The sequence below is a fragment of the Delphinus delphis genome, chromosome 15, assembly GCF_949987515.2.
Source record: "Delphinus delphis chromosome 15, mDelDel1.2, whole genome shotgun sequence".
Classification (NCBI taxonomy): domain Eukaryota; kingdom Metazoa; phylum Chordata; class Mammalia; order Artiodactyla; family Delphinidae; genus Delphinus; species Delphinus delphis.
The window spans coordinates 77,844,693-77,863,267 of NC_082697.1; the positions used below are offsets into that span (position 1 = coordinate 77,844,693).

Here is an 18,575-nt window from a genome sequence, read left to right on the forward strand (position 1 = left end):
AATTCAATCAATCCTTATTATTCACTAACTCCATACTTGTGAATTCACCTACAATTTATAGGTAAATTTAAAAGCAATACTCACCCTGCTTTCCCTGCTTATTAGCAGACACAGTACAGTGGCAAAAAAAGTTGTTTTGCCTGCCGTGCACGTTCCCAGCTGAGGTAGAACAAGGTGACACCAGCTCTCCCACTGTAAACAAGTGCCCTTTTCCTGGTCTATTTAATGCTACACTTTCCACATTTTGTGGGTTTTCTTTTTTTTCTTTTCTTTTTTTTTTTGATGATTTTGCTGTTTAAAATGGTCCTCAAACATAGCATTGTCTAGTATTCCCAAGCACAAGGGAGCGATGTGCCTTACGTAGAAAATACTTGTGTTAGCTAAGCTTCCTTCACACAAGAGTTATAGAGCTGTTGGCCATGAGTTCAACTAATGAATCAACAATATACATTAAATAAGGTGTCTTTAAACAGACACACACATAAAACAAGGTTATGTATTGATAGTTTTACCAAAATGTGAAGAGGCTGGCAGAAACCTAATCCTGTATTTCTCCTAGGAGCAGTATTCAGTTTTGCTCAGTGTTTGCTAAGAATTTATAGACCATAACTCTTCCGAACAGAAAGAATCAACTATAACATAATGGAAATATTTTCAAACATCTCTTTTAAAAATGATGTCAAAAAAAGCAGGTACCATCTCAACTAACTGCTGGATGGTTATCTTTACCTTGAAATAACATCTTTTTTAGCAGCTTCTGCTAGGAAGCATATCTTTGTGAGCCACTTACAGAAAAAAATGTCAGCGAATCGTGACACTTGTCTTTTTGCAAAAGAAAATGTGTATTAGAACAAGAATGAGAACGCTGCCTTCAACTGCGTCTGAATATTCCTTTAAAACGAGAAACAAGGCAGCTATGTTAAATCGGAGCAATGGGTAAAAGGTTTCTATTCTCCTTTTGGCATATATAAAATATGTAACTTTGCTTAAACAACACTATAGTAACATTCGACTACTTGCCGGAGTGCCATCACCATCTGATGGACAGCTCATGGTTGGGTTGGTTATGTCACTGACCCCCATCAAAAGGTGAGGACACGTTGTTACAGTATTATAACAACTCGTTGGCTTTAAGGCAGATTCACCGGTCACTGGAGTTGTGACCTCACCGCTTTAAACGTACAAACTGCAATCATACGAAACTATCAAATTAAATAACAGCAAGAAAGTAGTCCACGTTCGGGGGCGGTGTCAGGGGCGCGACCAGACACATGCAGCCACTCATCTAAGACTGAAGATGGACGAGCACTCCTGGCCTTGAACAGAGCGAGACTAAGGGACTTCCAAACAAGCTCACTGTGAAGCTGAACTATTCCACGGCACCGGAAACGGCAACTCCCACTTGGGGCGCTGCGGACACACGAGTCTAGGCTGCCTTCCAGGAAGCCAAAAAAAAAAAAAAAAAAAAAGGAAAAGAAAGAGAAAAAGAAGGGATAGTGGTGAGCAGGGCTTCGGCCGCCGCCCACACGCCGCGCCCTCGCCTCTTCGCGGTTGCGGCCGCCGCCCTCGGCCCCCGGGCCACTCCCAGGTGGCTCAGCCCTCGGACCCCGCGGCCGGCCGGGCGCTGCCCGCCGGCGGGGACCTCAGGTGCGTACCCCGCCCCCGCCGCAGCCGCCATTAAGAGCGGGCGCTTTGCTTGGAACTTTCTCGTCCCGCGGGCCTGACGGAGGGGAGGCCTGGGGAGACCGCCCGCCAAGGCGCGCGGGCTACAAGCAGCCCCTTCGCAGCCAGCCCGACCGGCCCCCGAACCGGCGCCCCGCGAGCAAGGCCCGAAGAGTGGGGGTGGGGCGGGGAAGCCCTGGCGCGGGGGCAACGGTAGCACGCACGGAACGCGCATACCTCTTCCTTCTGATTGGCTGAGCGGAGGCGGTGGGGGTGGGTGCTGCAGACTCTGGGCTCTCTAAGGCCCGATGTACGTGAGGTCACGCTCCAGCTGGCGTACGTGGGGATACCGCGCTGCGTGCGGACGCGCTTGATTGGTTAGTGGGGGGGGCGGGTCAGACGCTGTTGCCTGGTAACTGCGCCCGGCTCCACGGCGGTGTCCCGACACCGCCCCTCACGTCGCTCACGTTGCCGAGTGGCGCGCGGTGTGGGGTTTGTCGTGGGTGTGGTCACTGGGGCGGCCACCAGTGGCCGGTTTGTTGGCAGAAAACCAACCTAGAGGTCAGAAGGCGGCTCTGGTCCTAGACTACAGTCCCTCACGATTATGATTTAGAGATAAAGGAGAAAAAAGGTTTGTAGGGCTATATTCCCCGTGCTTCGAACCCAAGCTTTGCTGTTTAATAACAGCTTTATTGACATAACGCCATGAAATTCACCTTTAAAAGTGTATAATTCAGTGGTTTTTGTTTATTCACAGAGCTGTGCAACCATCACCAGTAATTCTAAAACGTTTTCATCACCCCCAAAGAAACCCATATCGATTAGGCAGTCATTCCCCTTTCCCATCCCCACCCTGGACACCGCCAATGTGCTTTGCATCCCTGTGTGTCTGCCTATTCCAGGTATTTCCTAAGGATAGAATCATCAAAGGGAGTGTTTTGGGTCTGGCTTCTTTCATTCCTTCTTATGGCTGAATAATAATTCATTGTATGGATATACCACATTTTCATCTTCCATCAGTTGACGAATGTTTTTGGATTATTTCCACTTTGGGGCCATTATGAATACTGCTGTTGAACATCAGTGTTCAAGTTTTTGTGTGGACATTTGTTTTCAACTCTTGGGTACATACCAAGGAATGGAATGGCTGAGCCAAAAATGCCACCGTTTAGTTTCCTGCTGGTAATTTGAAGTAAGCAGATGTCTAAATACGGGATTGGAAATTGGCAAATTGGATATTGCTCATAGCTGCAGTCGAAGAGTTGAGCAGCCTTGTCTCTTCTTTTCTTCCACCTGGAGAGGAAGGCTTGATCTGTGTGACCAGCCACCTTGCCTTCAGTGGACACAGGGCTTGGCGCCAGGCTACTGCAGGTGATAATGCATTTGGAGCGGGTCAACTTTCTTTCTGCCTTCCTGTTGTTTAGTGCCCCACAGCTCTGGGTCTTTGCCCACACCTGCTGCCTGGAAGATCTCTTCGCAAGCAGAACTTGCTAACATGCTTTCAGTCTCATCCCCCAGGTTGTTGACTCAGAACCATTTCGGGGGGTTCTGGCTTTCATTTTGCCTTCATTACCTGCTATTCTGTATCTATGCAGGTTTGTCTAACTCGAGACCGCAGGACGTGGATTTTATTCACATAAAAATCACTTTGTTTCCCCCTTGTCTTTCCTGCCAGCAGTGTATATTTTCATATAGCACGTGCTCATTACATTTTTTTAAATTTTAAACATTTGTTTGGCTAAGCTAAAGTTCTTGATTATTTGTTAAGCTTTTTTTTTTTTTCATTTAATTTGGCCGCGCTGCACGGCTTGTGGAATCTTAGTTCCCCGACCAGGGACTGAACCCGTGGAGTCCTCACCACTGGACCCCCAGGGAATTCCCAAGCATTTAATTTTGACTTTTTTTTTCATTTTTTGACATTGAAAATACATATTATGTCTAGTTCTTTTCCATACTCCTTGGTCATTCCAGAAGAGTCCTTGTTGTCTTGAATTTGTTATTATTCTTTTTTTAGGATATTTTTTCCCAGCTTGAGATGTAATTGACATATAACACTGTATTAGTTTTAGGAGTACAGCATAGTGATTTGACATATGTATGTATTGTGAAATGACTACCACAATAAGTTTAGTCAACATCCATCACATCACATAATTACAATTTTTTTTTCTTGTGGTAAGATCTACTCTCTAAGCAACTTTCAAATATACAGTACAGTATTGTTAACTATAGTCACCATGCCCCAGGACTAGTTTATTTTATAACTGGGGGTTTGTACCTCTTGACCACTTCAATACATTTCTGTTGAATGTTGAATAGGTACACCTGCATTTGTAGTTTCCACTTACTGTAGGCCTGGGCTGAGTCAGGGAGAAGGTGGCACCTTGGGAACTTGCTAATTAAAATCAAGGCCTCAGGGACCTGAAAAACTAACCTTTGAAAAGGTAAATTTAGAAACAGTTTAAAAAATAAAGCAGGTGTCTATTTCAAGATTTCAGAGGTTTGATAAATGGAGTGGATGACATTCCAAAATTTAAGTGGTGGAAATGAATTCTAGAACAGGGATGGGCAAATTTTTTTTGTAAAGGGTCAGATAATAAATATTTCCAGCTCTGAGGACATGTGGTCTCTGTCACATGCAACCCTGCCTTTGCAGGAAAGCAGTCAATGGACAAGATGCAAGCCAGTGAGTGTGGCTTATGTTCCAATAAAACTTTATTTATAAAAATAGGTGGTAGTCTGGTTTTGATGTTTGCTTTTCATTAGTAAAATATAACATTGAAAAGGAGAGAAAGTCCTCAAAGTTAATTGGGAAAACTGTGAGATTGAGAGTTGTTTCAGTTTACATCTCCAGTTTTAAAAAAGCAAAAAGTTAAGCACTATATAAAATCTGTGATCTAAATGAACAAAGCTGGTGCTTTAGATTTCAGTAGAGAAGTTAATCACCATATAGGCTTTGGGGGGTTGAACTCTGGTACAAGCTCTCATTGTCAAGGATTTTTAACTATTAGAATGCAATGATTTTGTTTCTCAGGGAAATGTCCTCAAGGTGGGAAACCACGTGATTAGCTTATAACCATGGTTCTTAGTTTGGATGTGGTATTGACACATGGTGTGTTCTAAATCATAAAATGTAAAAGACAAAGTTCCTGCCTCCATTTGCTGTTAAGTAAAGGGTACAAACAAAGCAATAATTATGAAACATACGTTTTTAAAATTATTGCTGGTAGCACAGTTGACACCAACCGATAATAGCTTTTTTGAGTTCCACCTAGTTTCATTCTGCCTGTTATTTTATTCTCTGTTAAAGTTTTGGCATCACAGTCCTCTCAGAGATTACTGTGGTGTAATTACAGATTAGGTGCAAGCATAAGAGCCTGGAATATGCCAGTCCCTTAAGTGGGCTCAGATCTCTGGTGGCTCTCAGTGTGAGCATCTCACAACAGTGTGTCTGGTTCTACTGTTTAAAAATGCGTATTTTTCATACATCATGGCCCCTACACTACATCATTGGATGATTAATGGAAGAAACAATGACCCATGTCAACACTGCAGGGAAAACTGGCTCTGCGGGATTTAGCAAGAGGTCACAGAGCGGTCAACGATGAATCCACTATTCATGTCATCAACATGAGAGTCACCATACTGTGGCTTTGAGGGTTCCAGTAGCTGCTAAGTGACCAGCCAAGTATGTGATAGGCTTTAGAGAGACTGCAAAGTATTAAAGTTATGGCTAGACGACGTGAAATCTAAAGACATATCTATCGATGGCAAAGCTCTAAGAAAAAAGGGAAACCACCACCAAAGAGGGGATGGACTTGTGATAGACAACGCAGAGCCCGCTAGGGGAGGTTGACAGATTTCAGAAGCACTTACCTGAAAAAATGTGTGGTGTCGGCAAAGTTGCATCTGCTGATTAAGAGCTAGAAAAGCCTGTCCCCTAAACAATGAAAGAAATCATGGAAGAAAAATGTTCTCTCTGGGAAAGATACGTACTGCTTCCTCGGATAATGTTGACCACGCTTGAATTTGCCTTTTGGTATACCTACTTCCATTGTAAGACTCGACTCTGCTGAATGAGACATAGTCTTTTTTTTTTTTTTAACAGTGTTTGAATTAGTTAACTCTGAAAGATAATGGTCAAGAATATATTTCTTCATCACAGTTTTAAAAAACAGTGTAAGGTATTAAAGAGCTTGGTTCCAGGTTTATCTTTAGAACAGTGCAAATTTACCCACGTGAGTCCTTTTTTAAAACAAATATTTTCTTTATTTTAGATAAAAATTGAACACATGTTCACTATATTTGAAAGCTTATTTAAAAATCTTTGTGAGATTTCTGTAACTTCCAATGGGAAAATTATTTTAATATTTCAACAAGTAACGCAGCTGACATGTAAAGATAAAGAAATTGGAGTGAAACTCTAGCTTTGCCAATATTTTGCATAAATAAAAATTATTTCAAGTTGGACCTTTTAATATGAAGTAATTTAATCAGAATTCTTTTTTTTTTTATAAATTTATTTATTTATTTTTGGCTGAGTTGGGTCATCGTTGCTGCGCGCGGGCTTTCTCTAGTTGCGGTGAGCGGGGGCTACTCTTCGTTGCGGTGCGCGGGCTTCTCATTGCGGTGGCTTCTCTTTTTGCGGAGCACGGGCTCTACGTGCGAGGGCTTCAGTAGTTGTGGCACGTGGGCTCAGTAGTTGCGGCTTGCAGGCTCTAGAGCACAGGCTCAGTAGTTGTGGTGTGTGGGCTTAGCTGCTCCGCGGCATGTGGGATCTTCCCGGCCCAGGGCTCAAACCCGTGTCTCCTGCATTGGCAGGCGGATTCTTAACCACTGTGCCACCAGGGAAACCCCCAATTCAGTGGGGTTTTTTTTAATATATGCATGGAGTTGAGCAGTCATCACCACAGTCAAAGTTAGAACATTTTCATCACCCTGAATAGAAACCCTGTACCCTTTAGCTACCCCACCTCCCAGCCCTAAGCAACCACTAATCTACTTTCTGTCTCTATAGATGTCCCTATTCTGGACATTTCATATGCATAGACTCATGTAATATGTGGTTCCCTTGATTTTAAAACGAGGGGGCCCATAGAAGTTCAGAGGTGAAAGGAACCTTCATAGTAAGTGATTGATTTAGTCATAGAGGAGGAACCTGAGGGCCGCTGCCCACTGGGGTCCCGGAACAGGTTGGTGGTCTGGGGAACCCACAACCTGGCTTTCCTGGCCCCTGCTTCTGTGAGGACCAGCCCATCATGCCTCATGCCCTGTAAGCTTGCGTCACCAGCCTAACTTGGTGTGTCCTCTGGTGTTCACTGTTAATGCCACTGTGTGATAGCAGTTTCTTTCTGGCAAAGGGAGCAGGAGAGGATGCAGCCACCGGGTTAGGGGTGCAGGGAATGTTCCATGAACAACGTTGACTAAGGACTATCCAGGGAGGACTTTGCTGGTGATCCAGTGTCTAAGACTCTGCGCTCCCAATGCAGGGGGCCTGGGTTCGATCCCTGGTCAGGGAACTAGATCCCACATGCCACAACTGAAGATTCTGCATGCTGCAACTAAAAAGAGATCCTGCACGTGGCAACAAAGATCCCGTGTGCCGCAACTAAGACCTGGCACAGCCAAATAAATAAATTTTTTTTTTTAAAAAAAGGACTATTCAGGGAAATGACCTCTTGGGACAGGCAAAGAACAGTTCAGTGAATTTCTGTTGTAATCCAGATACAGCCGTTTCTAGAGAGCAGAAAGCCCCAAATGAAATGCATCCTTCCCCATCAAGCCTGAGGGGACTCAGTCCCCTCCAGCGTTCTTACCATCAAAAAGTACTAAAATGCTCTTGAAAAGTTCTGGTAATGAATAGGACCTCTCCTCGCCTGTGGCATCCCCACGGGCTGTTGGTATGGTGTCCCTCCCATTTCTTAACACACACAGAATGTGATTGACATAACAGATCTACAGCCATTGAAGGTGAGAAGTGGAAACAGCAGCAGGCAGGAAGTTGCCCAGCGTCTAGCTTTTCATGGACAAATCAACATGTTTGTAACCTGAGAATACATCTGCTCCTTTTTCTCTGTCTGGGATAATAAAGGGAAAATAAGAATTATGAATGAAAATATTCTGCGCTCCCAAAGAATCAGGATAGGGCATAATCTAAGTGCATAGTCTGGTAAGTGGCAAAAATAGCGTGCCTTTGCTGTTTCATGCTTTGTGATACCCATTTCTTCGGCCTGCTGTACTAAGTGATGATCATGGAATCGAGATGCTAGAGGAAAGAGTTTCTAAGACTTAACACGTGTCCTTCGTGGTGCTGCTTTTGCTGCTTTTTCTGACTCCAGCTCTGTGGGAATAGAGTCCTTGTTATGACAAACAACATTCACAGACTTCTATCTGTTCTCAAATATGGGTGTGATAACAAGTGTCAAGGAGTGTCAAAGTCTTGATATTAAGATAATTATTTAAAAGCTTCAAATTGGGACTGCCCTGGCAGTCCAGTGGTTAGGACTCCGCGCTTCCACTGCAGGGGGCAGGGGTTCGATCCCTGGTCGGGGAACTAAGATCCTGCAAGCCTCGCAGCGTGCCTAAGTAAATAAATATTTTTAAAAATAAATAAATAAAATAAAGTCCTCAAATTGAAGTATATTCCCTCACCTGTTCATGCCCAGGTCTTGCCTGTTAATTTATGTTCCTGGTATGATGTCACACTCTCATGTTCTATTTCATAATAGGGAAAGTTATAAAAAAATTTTAAGTCAAACAATTTGCATCCTAATGGCTCTGTACATGCTAGTCTACGTTCTTTCTTTCTCAGGAAGACCTCAGCTCTAACTTAAGAGATCCTCAAGGATCCTCAAGTGTCTTCAGAAGATCTAGATAGATGAGTAGTTATATTTTTAGAATTCCTTTTCAGCCTGCTATATCCCTCCAGATTGGCTAGGGTAGGCGATGGTTAAAAACACCACCAGATTTTGGTGCGCTCAAGGAGCAAGAATTTATTCCTTGCTTGCCCTAGAGGTCTCTTGTGATTGGCTGTGGGTCTGATCCACAGTTTCCCCAATCTGGAACCCAACCCTATGGAACGTGGCAGATCCATTGCAGAGCAAGGAGTGTGGCAGGAACCTCTGCGTGGAAGTGACGTCATTTCCCTGACATCCTCGGCCAAGGCAAGTCACGCAGCCACATACCTTCAAGTGGGCAAGGAATTGAACCACAGGCTCTGAAAGAAACGTTTGCGAATATTTCTGAATAGCCTTATAGGACCACCGTACTTCACCCCCGTAGATCTTTAGGCTTCCTCCCACATACATATTTATGTTGATCTGTTTATCTTTTGCTTACAAACATAATTAAGCCAGATATTGCAGGGGCAGGACACGATGACAAGTGCTTACATTGTATGCTCTAGTTCAAAGAACTCTTTTTATGATGTTAAAGAAATTTTGCAAAGAAACTTTTTAATGCTCACTTGATTTAGAGTCTGGGGAAAATTAGAATGAGCTTTCATGGAGAAGTCCTAGCAGGAAAAGGAAGGAAGGGATCTTCTCTTCCCATCTGTAATGCCACAAAGCCACTTCTCTCCTTTTCCTGTGTATGTGGACCAGAATGTGGTGCCCGACATGGTCGTGCTGAAATCTGACAACACAACACGGGATCAGTAAAGGACCTTCCTTACCTTCCTTCCTCCTCGTCTGGGAAATAGTTAACATGCCTCTCTAGCATACCTGAATTTATTTTATGAGAAGGTGATATCTAGGTTTAGTGGAAAATACACTATGGAAAGTTAGCATTGCTCTACAGAGATCTTAGGCAAAGCACTTACTGTCTCTAAGTGTCGGTTTCTTCACCTTTAAAGGAAGGGTTGAACTAGGTCACCTGTGAGGACCCTCACAGCTCTAAACATGTTGAGCAGGACACTGAATTTCTACCACTCACTTTCCTAATACTTCTCTTTCCTAGGGATCATGGCCCAAGTAGCAATGTCCACCCTGCCCATCACAAATGAGGAGTCCTCGGAGAGCAGGATGGTGGTGACGTTCCTCGTGTCTGCCCTTGAGTCCATGGTGAGATGGCTTCGCAGTTCTATAAAATGTCACGTGGTTGGATCCCTGCCGAGCAGAACGGTGGAGCACTTCACCGACACTTTTGATGTTCAGCTTCAGTGTTACATCCTATCTGTGTGCACATATCCTTTTTTATAGGGGATGATGGGCTTGTCAGATAATTAAGAAATTTTTTTCTTACATTATGGATGGAATTGTATAAATGTAACCTCTCTAGATCTGAAAATTTAATGAAGGCCCCTCCGTTACCTTGTTTGAGAATACTTTTTGTTTAAAGTCAAAGGTAAATTAATAATCCAGGGGCTTCCCTGGTGGTGCAGTGGTTGAGAATCCACCTGCCAATGCAGGGGACATGGGTTCAAGCCCTGGTGCAGGAGGATCCCACACGCCACGGAGCAACTAAGCCCGTGCGCCACAGCTACTGAGCCCGCGTGCCACAACTACTGAAGCCCGTGCGCCTAGAGCCCATGCTCCGCAACAAGAGAAGCCACAACAATGAGAAGCCCGCACACCACAGTGAAGAGTAGCCCCCGCTCACCGCAACGAAGACCCAACGCAGCCAAAAATAAATAAATAAAATAAATTTTTTAAAAAATTAATAATCCATCGATATGCATCTATTTACATCCAAAGTGTAAAACTTACCTTGTGGGTGAAAATTTGAGGGGAGATTTACGTAACCTCAAAGCATCTGATCACAACATATTGATTAAAAAACGGAACATCAGTAACTTTATAAAAGTAGAGAAACCTGACAGCCACCCCCTTAATCAAGTGACCAAGGGGAACATCAGCAGTAATGGGACGGAGGGACCTCCCGAGCTGCCTGGTGGGAGGAACTGAGGAGGGGCAGTGCCGCGTCCTGGCATTCCTGCCTCGGAGGAGGAAGCATAGGACAAACCCACATTTACGGACATCCTACAGAGTAACTGGGCTGCACTTCCATGAATGTCAGTCTCACGAAAGACAAAGATGGAGATCTGTCTGTTCCAGATGGAAGGAGACTGGAGAGACAGGACAGCCAATACAAAGTGCGACCCTGGACTGGATCCTGGACCAGAAAAAAATCTAGAGAGAGATTTACGTTTTCTATAAAGAACACTATTGGGTCCATTGGCAAAATACCAAACACACAGGTAACTCACTCACATACACACACGCATACCTAGACCCATCATATTTAAACTGTAGAAAACCAACTATAAAGAGAAAATTTTAAAGCAACTTAGGGTAAACTGAATAACGGCCCCCAAAGATGTCCTGTCCTCATCCCCAGAGCCTGTGAACGTTACCTTATTTGGCAAAAGAAAGTTTACAGATGTGACTAAGCTAAGGATCTTGAGATGGGAGATTATCCTAGATTATCTGAGGGTAAATAAAAATGTTAAAAAAAAAACAACAACCCTGGAATGAATTTCTTTAAAAGCATCAGACCTATTTGAAGAGAACTAGAAATATCTTACCCCAGAACTGACCACATTCCTTCTTTTGATAAATATTCATGAAGCAGCTCCTATATGTCAAGGTCTTCTAGGTGCTGGGGCCAGAAGACTTGAGAAGACAGATAAGGTCCCCCTCACATAGATTTCATGTTCTACTTGGGGAGACAGACAATAAACAAAGTCTGTGTGTGTGTATCAGTAAATATAATATTATTTTAAAATGAGGGTCAGGGGGACTTCCCTTGTGGTCCAGTGGCTAAGACTCTGTACTCCCAATGCAGGGGGCCTGGGTTCGATCCCTGCTCGGGGAACTAGATCCCACACACATGCCGCAACTAAAGATCCCACATGCCGCAACTAAGACCTGCACAGCCAAGTAAATAAATAAATATATTTTTTTAAATAATTAATAAAACAAGGGTCAGAAAACAGAGGTTTAGGGGAGAGAACAGATGGTTAAGGGGGGTGGTCTGGGAGAAGTTCTCTGGGCAGCTGCCCTTTATGCAAAGACCTAGATGAAGTGAGGAAGTGAGTCAGACCAGTATCTGGGGGCAGAGTGTTCAAAGCACCAAGAACAGCTTGTGCAAAGGCCCCTTGGCAGGAACAAGTTTGGTGTTTTCAAGGAGTACCAAGAAGTCCAGTAACACTGGAGCAGAGTGAGGAAAGAAGATGTGGTCAGAGGTCAAGTACAAGAGGCTGCTACTTCCCTGGCAGTCCACTGGTTAAGATGCTGTGCTCCCAATGCCAGGGGTCACGGGCTCAGTCCCCGGTCGGGGTAACTAAGATTCCCGCATGTCACACGGTGCAGCCAAAAAAAAAAGAGGCAGCTAGTGACCAGATCATATCAAGACTGGGACTGTTTCCCTCAGGTAGTGGGAAGGCATTGGAAGGTTTTGAGCAAAGGAGTGATGGCAGTGGCGGGGGGTGTTTGTGTCAACAGTCGATGACTGTGGAACACGAGTGGAAGCAGGGAGACCAGTTTGCAGGCCATGGTTCACGTGGGAGGTTTTGGTGGCCTGGACTAGGGTGGGAGTGGCGGAGATAAGAAGCGATGGGACCACAAAGATCTGATGAAGGTAGAGTTGCTAGGACTTACCGATGGATTGGATGGGAGCTGTGACATTTTCTTGAGAAAATCAAGTTTTGTGTGTGTGGTAGGATATGTGTATATATATATAATATATATATATATTATATATATATATATATATACACATGACGTAGAATTTACCATCTTCACCATTTTTAAGTGCACAGTTCAGTGGCATTAAGCACATTCACACTGTTGTGTGACCCTCACCACTGCCCATCTCCAGAACTTTTTCATCTTCTTAAACTGAAACTCTGCCCTCATTAAACAGTTATTCTCACTCACCCCTTCCTCAAGCTTTCAGAAACCGAGGTGTGTGTGTGTGTGTGTTTTAATAAAATGTTATCGTACTTAGGAATACTTTTACTATTTACAGAAAAGCTGGAGACTTCCCTGGTGGTCCAGTGGTTAGGACTCTGTGCTTTCACTGCAGGGGGCCAGGGTTCGATCCCTGGTTGGGGAAATAAGATCCCACAAGCCACGTGGCCTGGCCCAAAACATAAATAAATAAAAGCTGTAAAGATCATACAGAGAGCCCCCACATACTCCTCACCCATAACTTACATAACTGTGGTACGTTATATGTAACTATGGTACATTTGCCAAAACTAATAGATCAATACCGTACATCACTATTAACCAACTCCAGACTTCACTCGAATTTCATCAGCTTTTCCACTGATGTCCTTTTTCTGCTCCAGGCTCCACCCTGTGATCCCACATGGCATTTAATCATCCTGTCCCGTTAGGCTCCGCTGATCTGCGACAGTTTCTCAATCTCTTTTTTTTTTTTTTTTTTTTTTTTGCGGTACGCGGGCCTCTCACTGTTGTGGTCTCTCCTGTTGCGGAGCACAGGCTCCGGACGCGCAGGCTCAGCGGCCATGGCTCACGGGCCCAGCCGCTCCGCGGCATGTGGGATCTTCCCGGACAGGGGCACGAACCCGTGTCCCCTGCATCGGCAGGCGGACTCTCAACTACTGCACCACCAGGGAAGCCCTCCTCTTATTTTTGATGACTTTGACAGTTCTGCAGAGTTCCGGTCAGGTATTTTATCGAATCTCCTTCCGTTTGGGTTTCTCCGATGTAGCCCTCCTGTTTAGACCAGGGTTATGGAGTTTTGGAAAGAAGACCGGAGAGGTGAGATGCCTCATCTTCTCATCGCATCGCATCAGGGGTGCGTGGCACCAACGCGTCACTGGTGAGGCTCACCTGGATCACTGGGTCAGGGTGGCACGATGGTATAAAAGAATTTATACCCTTTGAGTCAGGTGTGCCACTGACATGATTCCAGCCCATGGAAATAAACGTGTACGGAAATGTTTACATCCTCGGAATTTTTTTTTGAGGTATAATTGACATACAACTCAGATGTTTATTGTAGTGTCATTTGTAACAGGAAAATAACTTCAGTAATGTAATGGTTAACCTATGGCATATACATAGGATAGAATATTATATATTCATTCAAAAATCATGGTTTTCAGGATTATAAATGCTTAGAAATAATGAAAAGTGAATAAAGCAGGATGCCAACCTATATACAGTAGAATGTTTCTAATTTTGTTTTTAAAAATTGTGTGTGCATATTTTAAAATGTGAATAGTGGGTAATTTTAGGTAATGGAATTAGAGGTGATTTCTTTTTCTGTGTACTTTTCTGTATCTGCTAAAATTTTTGTAACAGCATATATCATAATGAGAAAAAAATGCTTTTAAAAAGATATTTTCTACCAATGATGACCTAAGTAAGACTAAAGATTGATAACTTCACCTAACACCAGATTCTATACTTTAGATAAAGAGCTGAATTTTTGGTTCATTTGACACAGAGATAGATTTGCCATGAAGTTAATGGAGCTTAAAAGCTTCTGGGCATCTGCCTTGCACTGGCCACTTCCATGGCCTTGGGGGATCCTAGCAACACATGCACATATGTTTTTGTAAAATTTGCTGAAGTGAGATCTTTTCACCACATCAGTTAAGGTTGCTGTCTCCTGTTCTGCCTTCCTCTTTCTGTCACAGCCCTGTGTTAACTTCCTCTTGCTCCTATAACAAATTACACAAACTTAGAGGCTTTAAATGCCACACATTTATCTGATGACGGTTCTGGAGTTCAGAAGGCAGAAAGTGGGTTTTACAGAGCTAAAATCAAGGTGTCAACAGGCTGTGCTCCTTCTGGAGGCTCCCAGGGAGAAACTGTGCCTTGCCCTTCCCAGCTCCTCGGGCTGGAATTCCTTGACCTGTGGTTCCTTCCAGCAAGGGCACCAATGTGCCCTTGGATTCCCTTGTCATCCCCTTCTGCCTCCTTCTTTTTATACTAGGATCCTTGTGGTTTCATTAGGGGACCCCTGTGGCCCCACCCAGATAATCAAGATTATCTCATCTCGGGCTTCCCTGGTGGTGCAGTGGTTAAGAATGCGCCTGCCGATGCAGGGGACACGGGTTCGAGCCCTGGTCCAGGAAGATCCCACATGCCGCAGAGCAACTAAGCCCGTGGGCCACAACTACTGAAGCCTGCGTGCCTAGAGCCCATGTTCTGCAACAAGAGAAGCCACTGCAATGAGAAGCCTGCACACAGCAACGAAGACCCAAGGCAGCCAAAAATAAATTAATTAATTAAATTTTGAAAACCTTTAATTAAAAAAAAAAAAAGACAATCTCATCTCAAGATCCTAACTGTAATCACATCTACAAAGTCCCTTTTGCCTGTAAGGTAACATAACAGGCTCTGGGGATTAGGACGTAGACATCTTTAGGGGCCATTATTCTGCCCCCCGTAAGCCACTGTGTCAGGTGATGTTTGAGTGGAGATGGGCATTTTGGGAGTCTCAAGAAGGGGAAGCTGGGTTGGAGATTACATTTAGTTTTAGTTTAGTGGTAAGTATTACGTGGCTTGATGTTATTTCTGTGTCTGGGTAAATTATTGCTAGATGTCCTGGTATAGGAACGGTTTCCAGGAATAATCCGATGGTTGACTGTCAACTCTTCCGGTAACTCGACATCAAGGGACAAGACCCGAGGTCATATTGTGGTGTGAACATGTTCCCAACTCCAAAAGTATGTGGGTAGTAGAGGGGAAACAAGGTTTTAAATGTACAGAGCCAGCAGCTAGTCTGTGGAAAATTCTTCCAGTCATTAAATGGGTGTAATTGTCAACAGAGGATTTGTTTTTCATCGATGCGTTGTCAAAACGGAAGTTCCCTCTGGTCAGGAAGATACTCAGTAACATAGCGTATTCAGTTATAAATACACCAAACATTCTTTTAAATTGGTGAAAGGAACTACATAAAGTAGAATTTATCAGAATTCTTGTCTGTAGCACCACGAAGAACAGCAAGTGTGTCTGTGGTATGAATTTTCATGTTTCATTCATCCTTATCATCAATAATAAAAAGGTAATCAATCACGTTGGAGGAAACATTAAATTATCTCTATTCTCTCCATAGAAAATGATATTATGAAATTTTTGTCACAGGAAGAGGCAAAGAGTCTGCAGCCAAAGATGTAGGGAAAAAAGGCACATGAGACAGGCATGTCAGGTGTCAGGCGGTCAAGATTCTGCACTCAGTTCCAACATGGGTGTTTTCCCCACACTAACAAGCAATTCTTAGACACCAGCTGGGTGTCCCACCATTCACCTCACTCCTGACACTATTTACCTAGAGAGAGCGTCAGATTCCACAGGTTAAGGGCTCAGTCCTACAAGACTGTCTTCCCTACCCCTCCCCCAACTTCAGATGCCATTGGCATGCCCGCATCGTCACCTGTGCTTCTGACCAACCCGCTATAGATTGGAGGGTCCCACATGCCCCTCCTCGGGTTCGATTAATTTGCTAGAGCTGCTCACAGAACTCAGAGAAGCATTTGATTTACTAGACTGTTATAAAAGGATCTATATAACTCAAGGACAGAAAGATGGGAGAGATGCACAAGGCAAGGTGTGGGGAAAGGGGAACAGAACTTCCATGCCCTCTCCAGGTGCACCACTCTCCCTAAACCTCCACTTGTTCATCAATCCTTTTGTCTTTTCCTTCATTACCTAGGGATGATGGATTAAACCACTGGCCATTGATTCAATCTACAGTCCGTCTCCCCTCCCCAGAGGTCAGGGGGGTGGGACTGAAAGTTCCCACCTTCTAATCACCTGGTTGGTTTTCCCAGCAGCCAGCCCCCATCCTTAGGCTGGTCCCAAAGTCACCTCATTAACAAAGCAAAAGACACCTTTATCTCGCTCTTAGAAAATTCCAAGGGTTTTAGGAGCTTTGTGCCAGAAACAGTGGAAGATAACCAAATATATACATTTCTTATTATAAATTACAAACATCATTACAGGTGCTGAATAAAAATCTTCTTCTCGCGGTTTTATGATGTTAATGGTATTTGCTTGATAAAATTTGTTTTTTTTCTTGGTGGTTTTTCTCATTCTAAAGAAATATTTGTTTTGTACCTAATTTTGTACTTTTTTTCTTAAGGCAGACCTCACAGGCCCCACAAAAATCCAGATCTGCCCTTGCAGATAACATTTTATTCTTTTTTTTCCATTTCAGTGTAAAGAACTGGCCAAGTCCAAGGCAGAAGTGGCCTGCATTGCAATGTATGAAACAGACGTGTTTGTCGTTGGAACAGAGAAAGGACGTGCTTTTATCAATGCCAGAACGGATTTGCAGAAGGATTTCGCAAAATACTGTAGGTGTTAACAATTTTATCCTTTGTATTCATAAATCTTAGAATTTTGGCAGGCAAGACTTATGTATTATTTTCTTCTAAGATGTCATAAGCATTATCCTAAAAATGGTTCTGACACATCCCTTTGACTTAGCAAAACACTGAGTCCAAGAAACATGGTCAATGTATTTTACACTGTATCCTCAGCAGGGCCCTGGTTTTGTAGAATACATTTGAAGAACATAGAGGAAACTGTCTCTCATTCCTAAAATAAAACCAAATGGAACAAAAATACTCTTATTTTACTCCTTCCCAAAGGAAAGGGAAAAACTCCTTCAAGGCCTATTCGGTTTTTCTTTCAGCTAATAGCCATTATACTCCTTTGTCTTTTTTTTTTTTTTTTTTTATGTGGGACTTTCAGAGCCTTCAATGTGCCAATATGTGTTACAAGGAACATTAGTGAGCATATGTGGTCATCTGTGAGCTAAACTAGTCTAGTGTGTTAAAACCTACATGCTGTATAATGATTATCTCTACCACTGTAGGTCATCTGCCAGGTATTGAATTAGCAATTTTGTATTCCCTGGAACCAAGAAAGGAAAAAAAAAAAAGTTTATCGTGTGTGTGTGTGTGTGTGTGTGTGTGTGTGTGTGTGTGTGTGTGTGTAGGGGGATATGGGTATAGATATATAGATGTCTCCAAGGGTTGGCAAAGGACGTATACCTGCTCTGAATTATGTCATAGAGTTTTCTGCATAGGAAGTCCTCTCAGAGTTTTAAATTGTCTGGCACTCTATATATATCCTCTCTATATATGTATACAGTTGACCCTTGAACAACATGGGTTTGAATTGCACAGGTCCATATATATTTGGAATTTTTTCAATAGTAAATACTACAGTACTACAACATCTGTGGTTAGTTGAATCCACAAATGAGGAACCGTGGATACGGAGGAAACGTGGATACTGAAGGCCGACACTAAATTATACACAGATTTTCACCAGTACCCCTAACCCTCATGTTGTTCAAGGGCCAAGTGTATACCATTTTACTACAAAACAAACCTATATCTATGAAAGATCATACATATATATATATATATACAGGAGAGAGGATGATTGATTCAGATTGACTTTTAAGACCAAACTTAGGGTCTCTACTATCAAGAAGATTAAAAAACTGAAGCAATCTTTAAATAAGATGGTGAGTATGTAATTGATGAACAAGAAAGGTATGCTCAGATCAGTGTCAACTGCCAACTGGATTTCTAATCGTTGAAATTGAATCACAGATTTTTAAAAAATTTTCACAGTGCATGCTAATTTTTCATATATAAAGTTATTCATATTTCTCTGAATGTGTTTTCTCTCTGTTTTCCTTGATAAATCTTGTAAGGCATTCATCTCTTTTAATTAAATTTCCAATGAGGCAACTTTTGGCTTTGTGATTTTGTCTATTGTTTCTTTGTTTTCTTTGTCATTTATTTCTGCTCTTTATTATTTCCTTATTTAATTGAATTTAATTGCTTTTCTTTACTAGCTTCTTGATTTGGTAGCTTAGGTCATTGAGTTTTTTAAAAAATATTTAAAGTTATAATTTTTCCTTTAGGTTCTGCTTTAGCTGTAATCCTCAGACTTTGATATGTTGTGTTTTAT

At 42.9% G+C, this 18,575-nt stretch overlaps 1 protein-coding gene across 1 annotated transcript in view; it reads left to right on the plus strand.

Moving 5' to 3' along the window:
* The first annotated feature begins 1,256 nt into the window (after positions 1-1,256).
* LOC132438219 (general transcription factor II-I repeat domain-containing protein 2) overlaps positions 1,257-18,575 on the plus strand; it is a 54,306-nt gene continuing 36,987 nt past the window's right edge. The window contains exons 1-3 of the mRNA XM_060032213.1: positions 1,257-1,647; positions 9,619-9,722; positions 16,801-16,939. Of these exons, the coding sequence (XP_059888196.1) occupies positions 9,624-9,722; positions 16,801-16,939 (238 nt within the window). The 5' untranslated portion in view covers positions 1,257-1,647; positions 9,619-9,623. The remainder of the gene's footprint in view (positions 1,648-9,618; positions 9,723-16,800; positions 16,940-18,575) is intronic.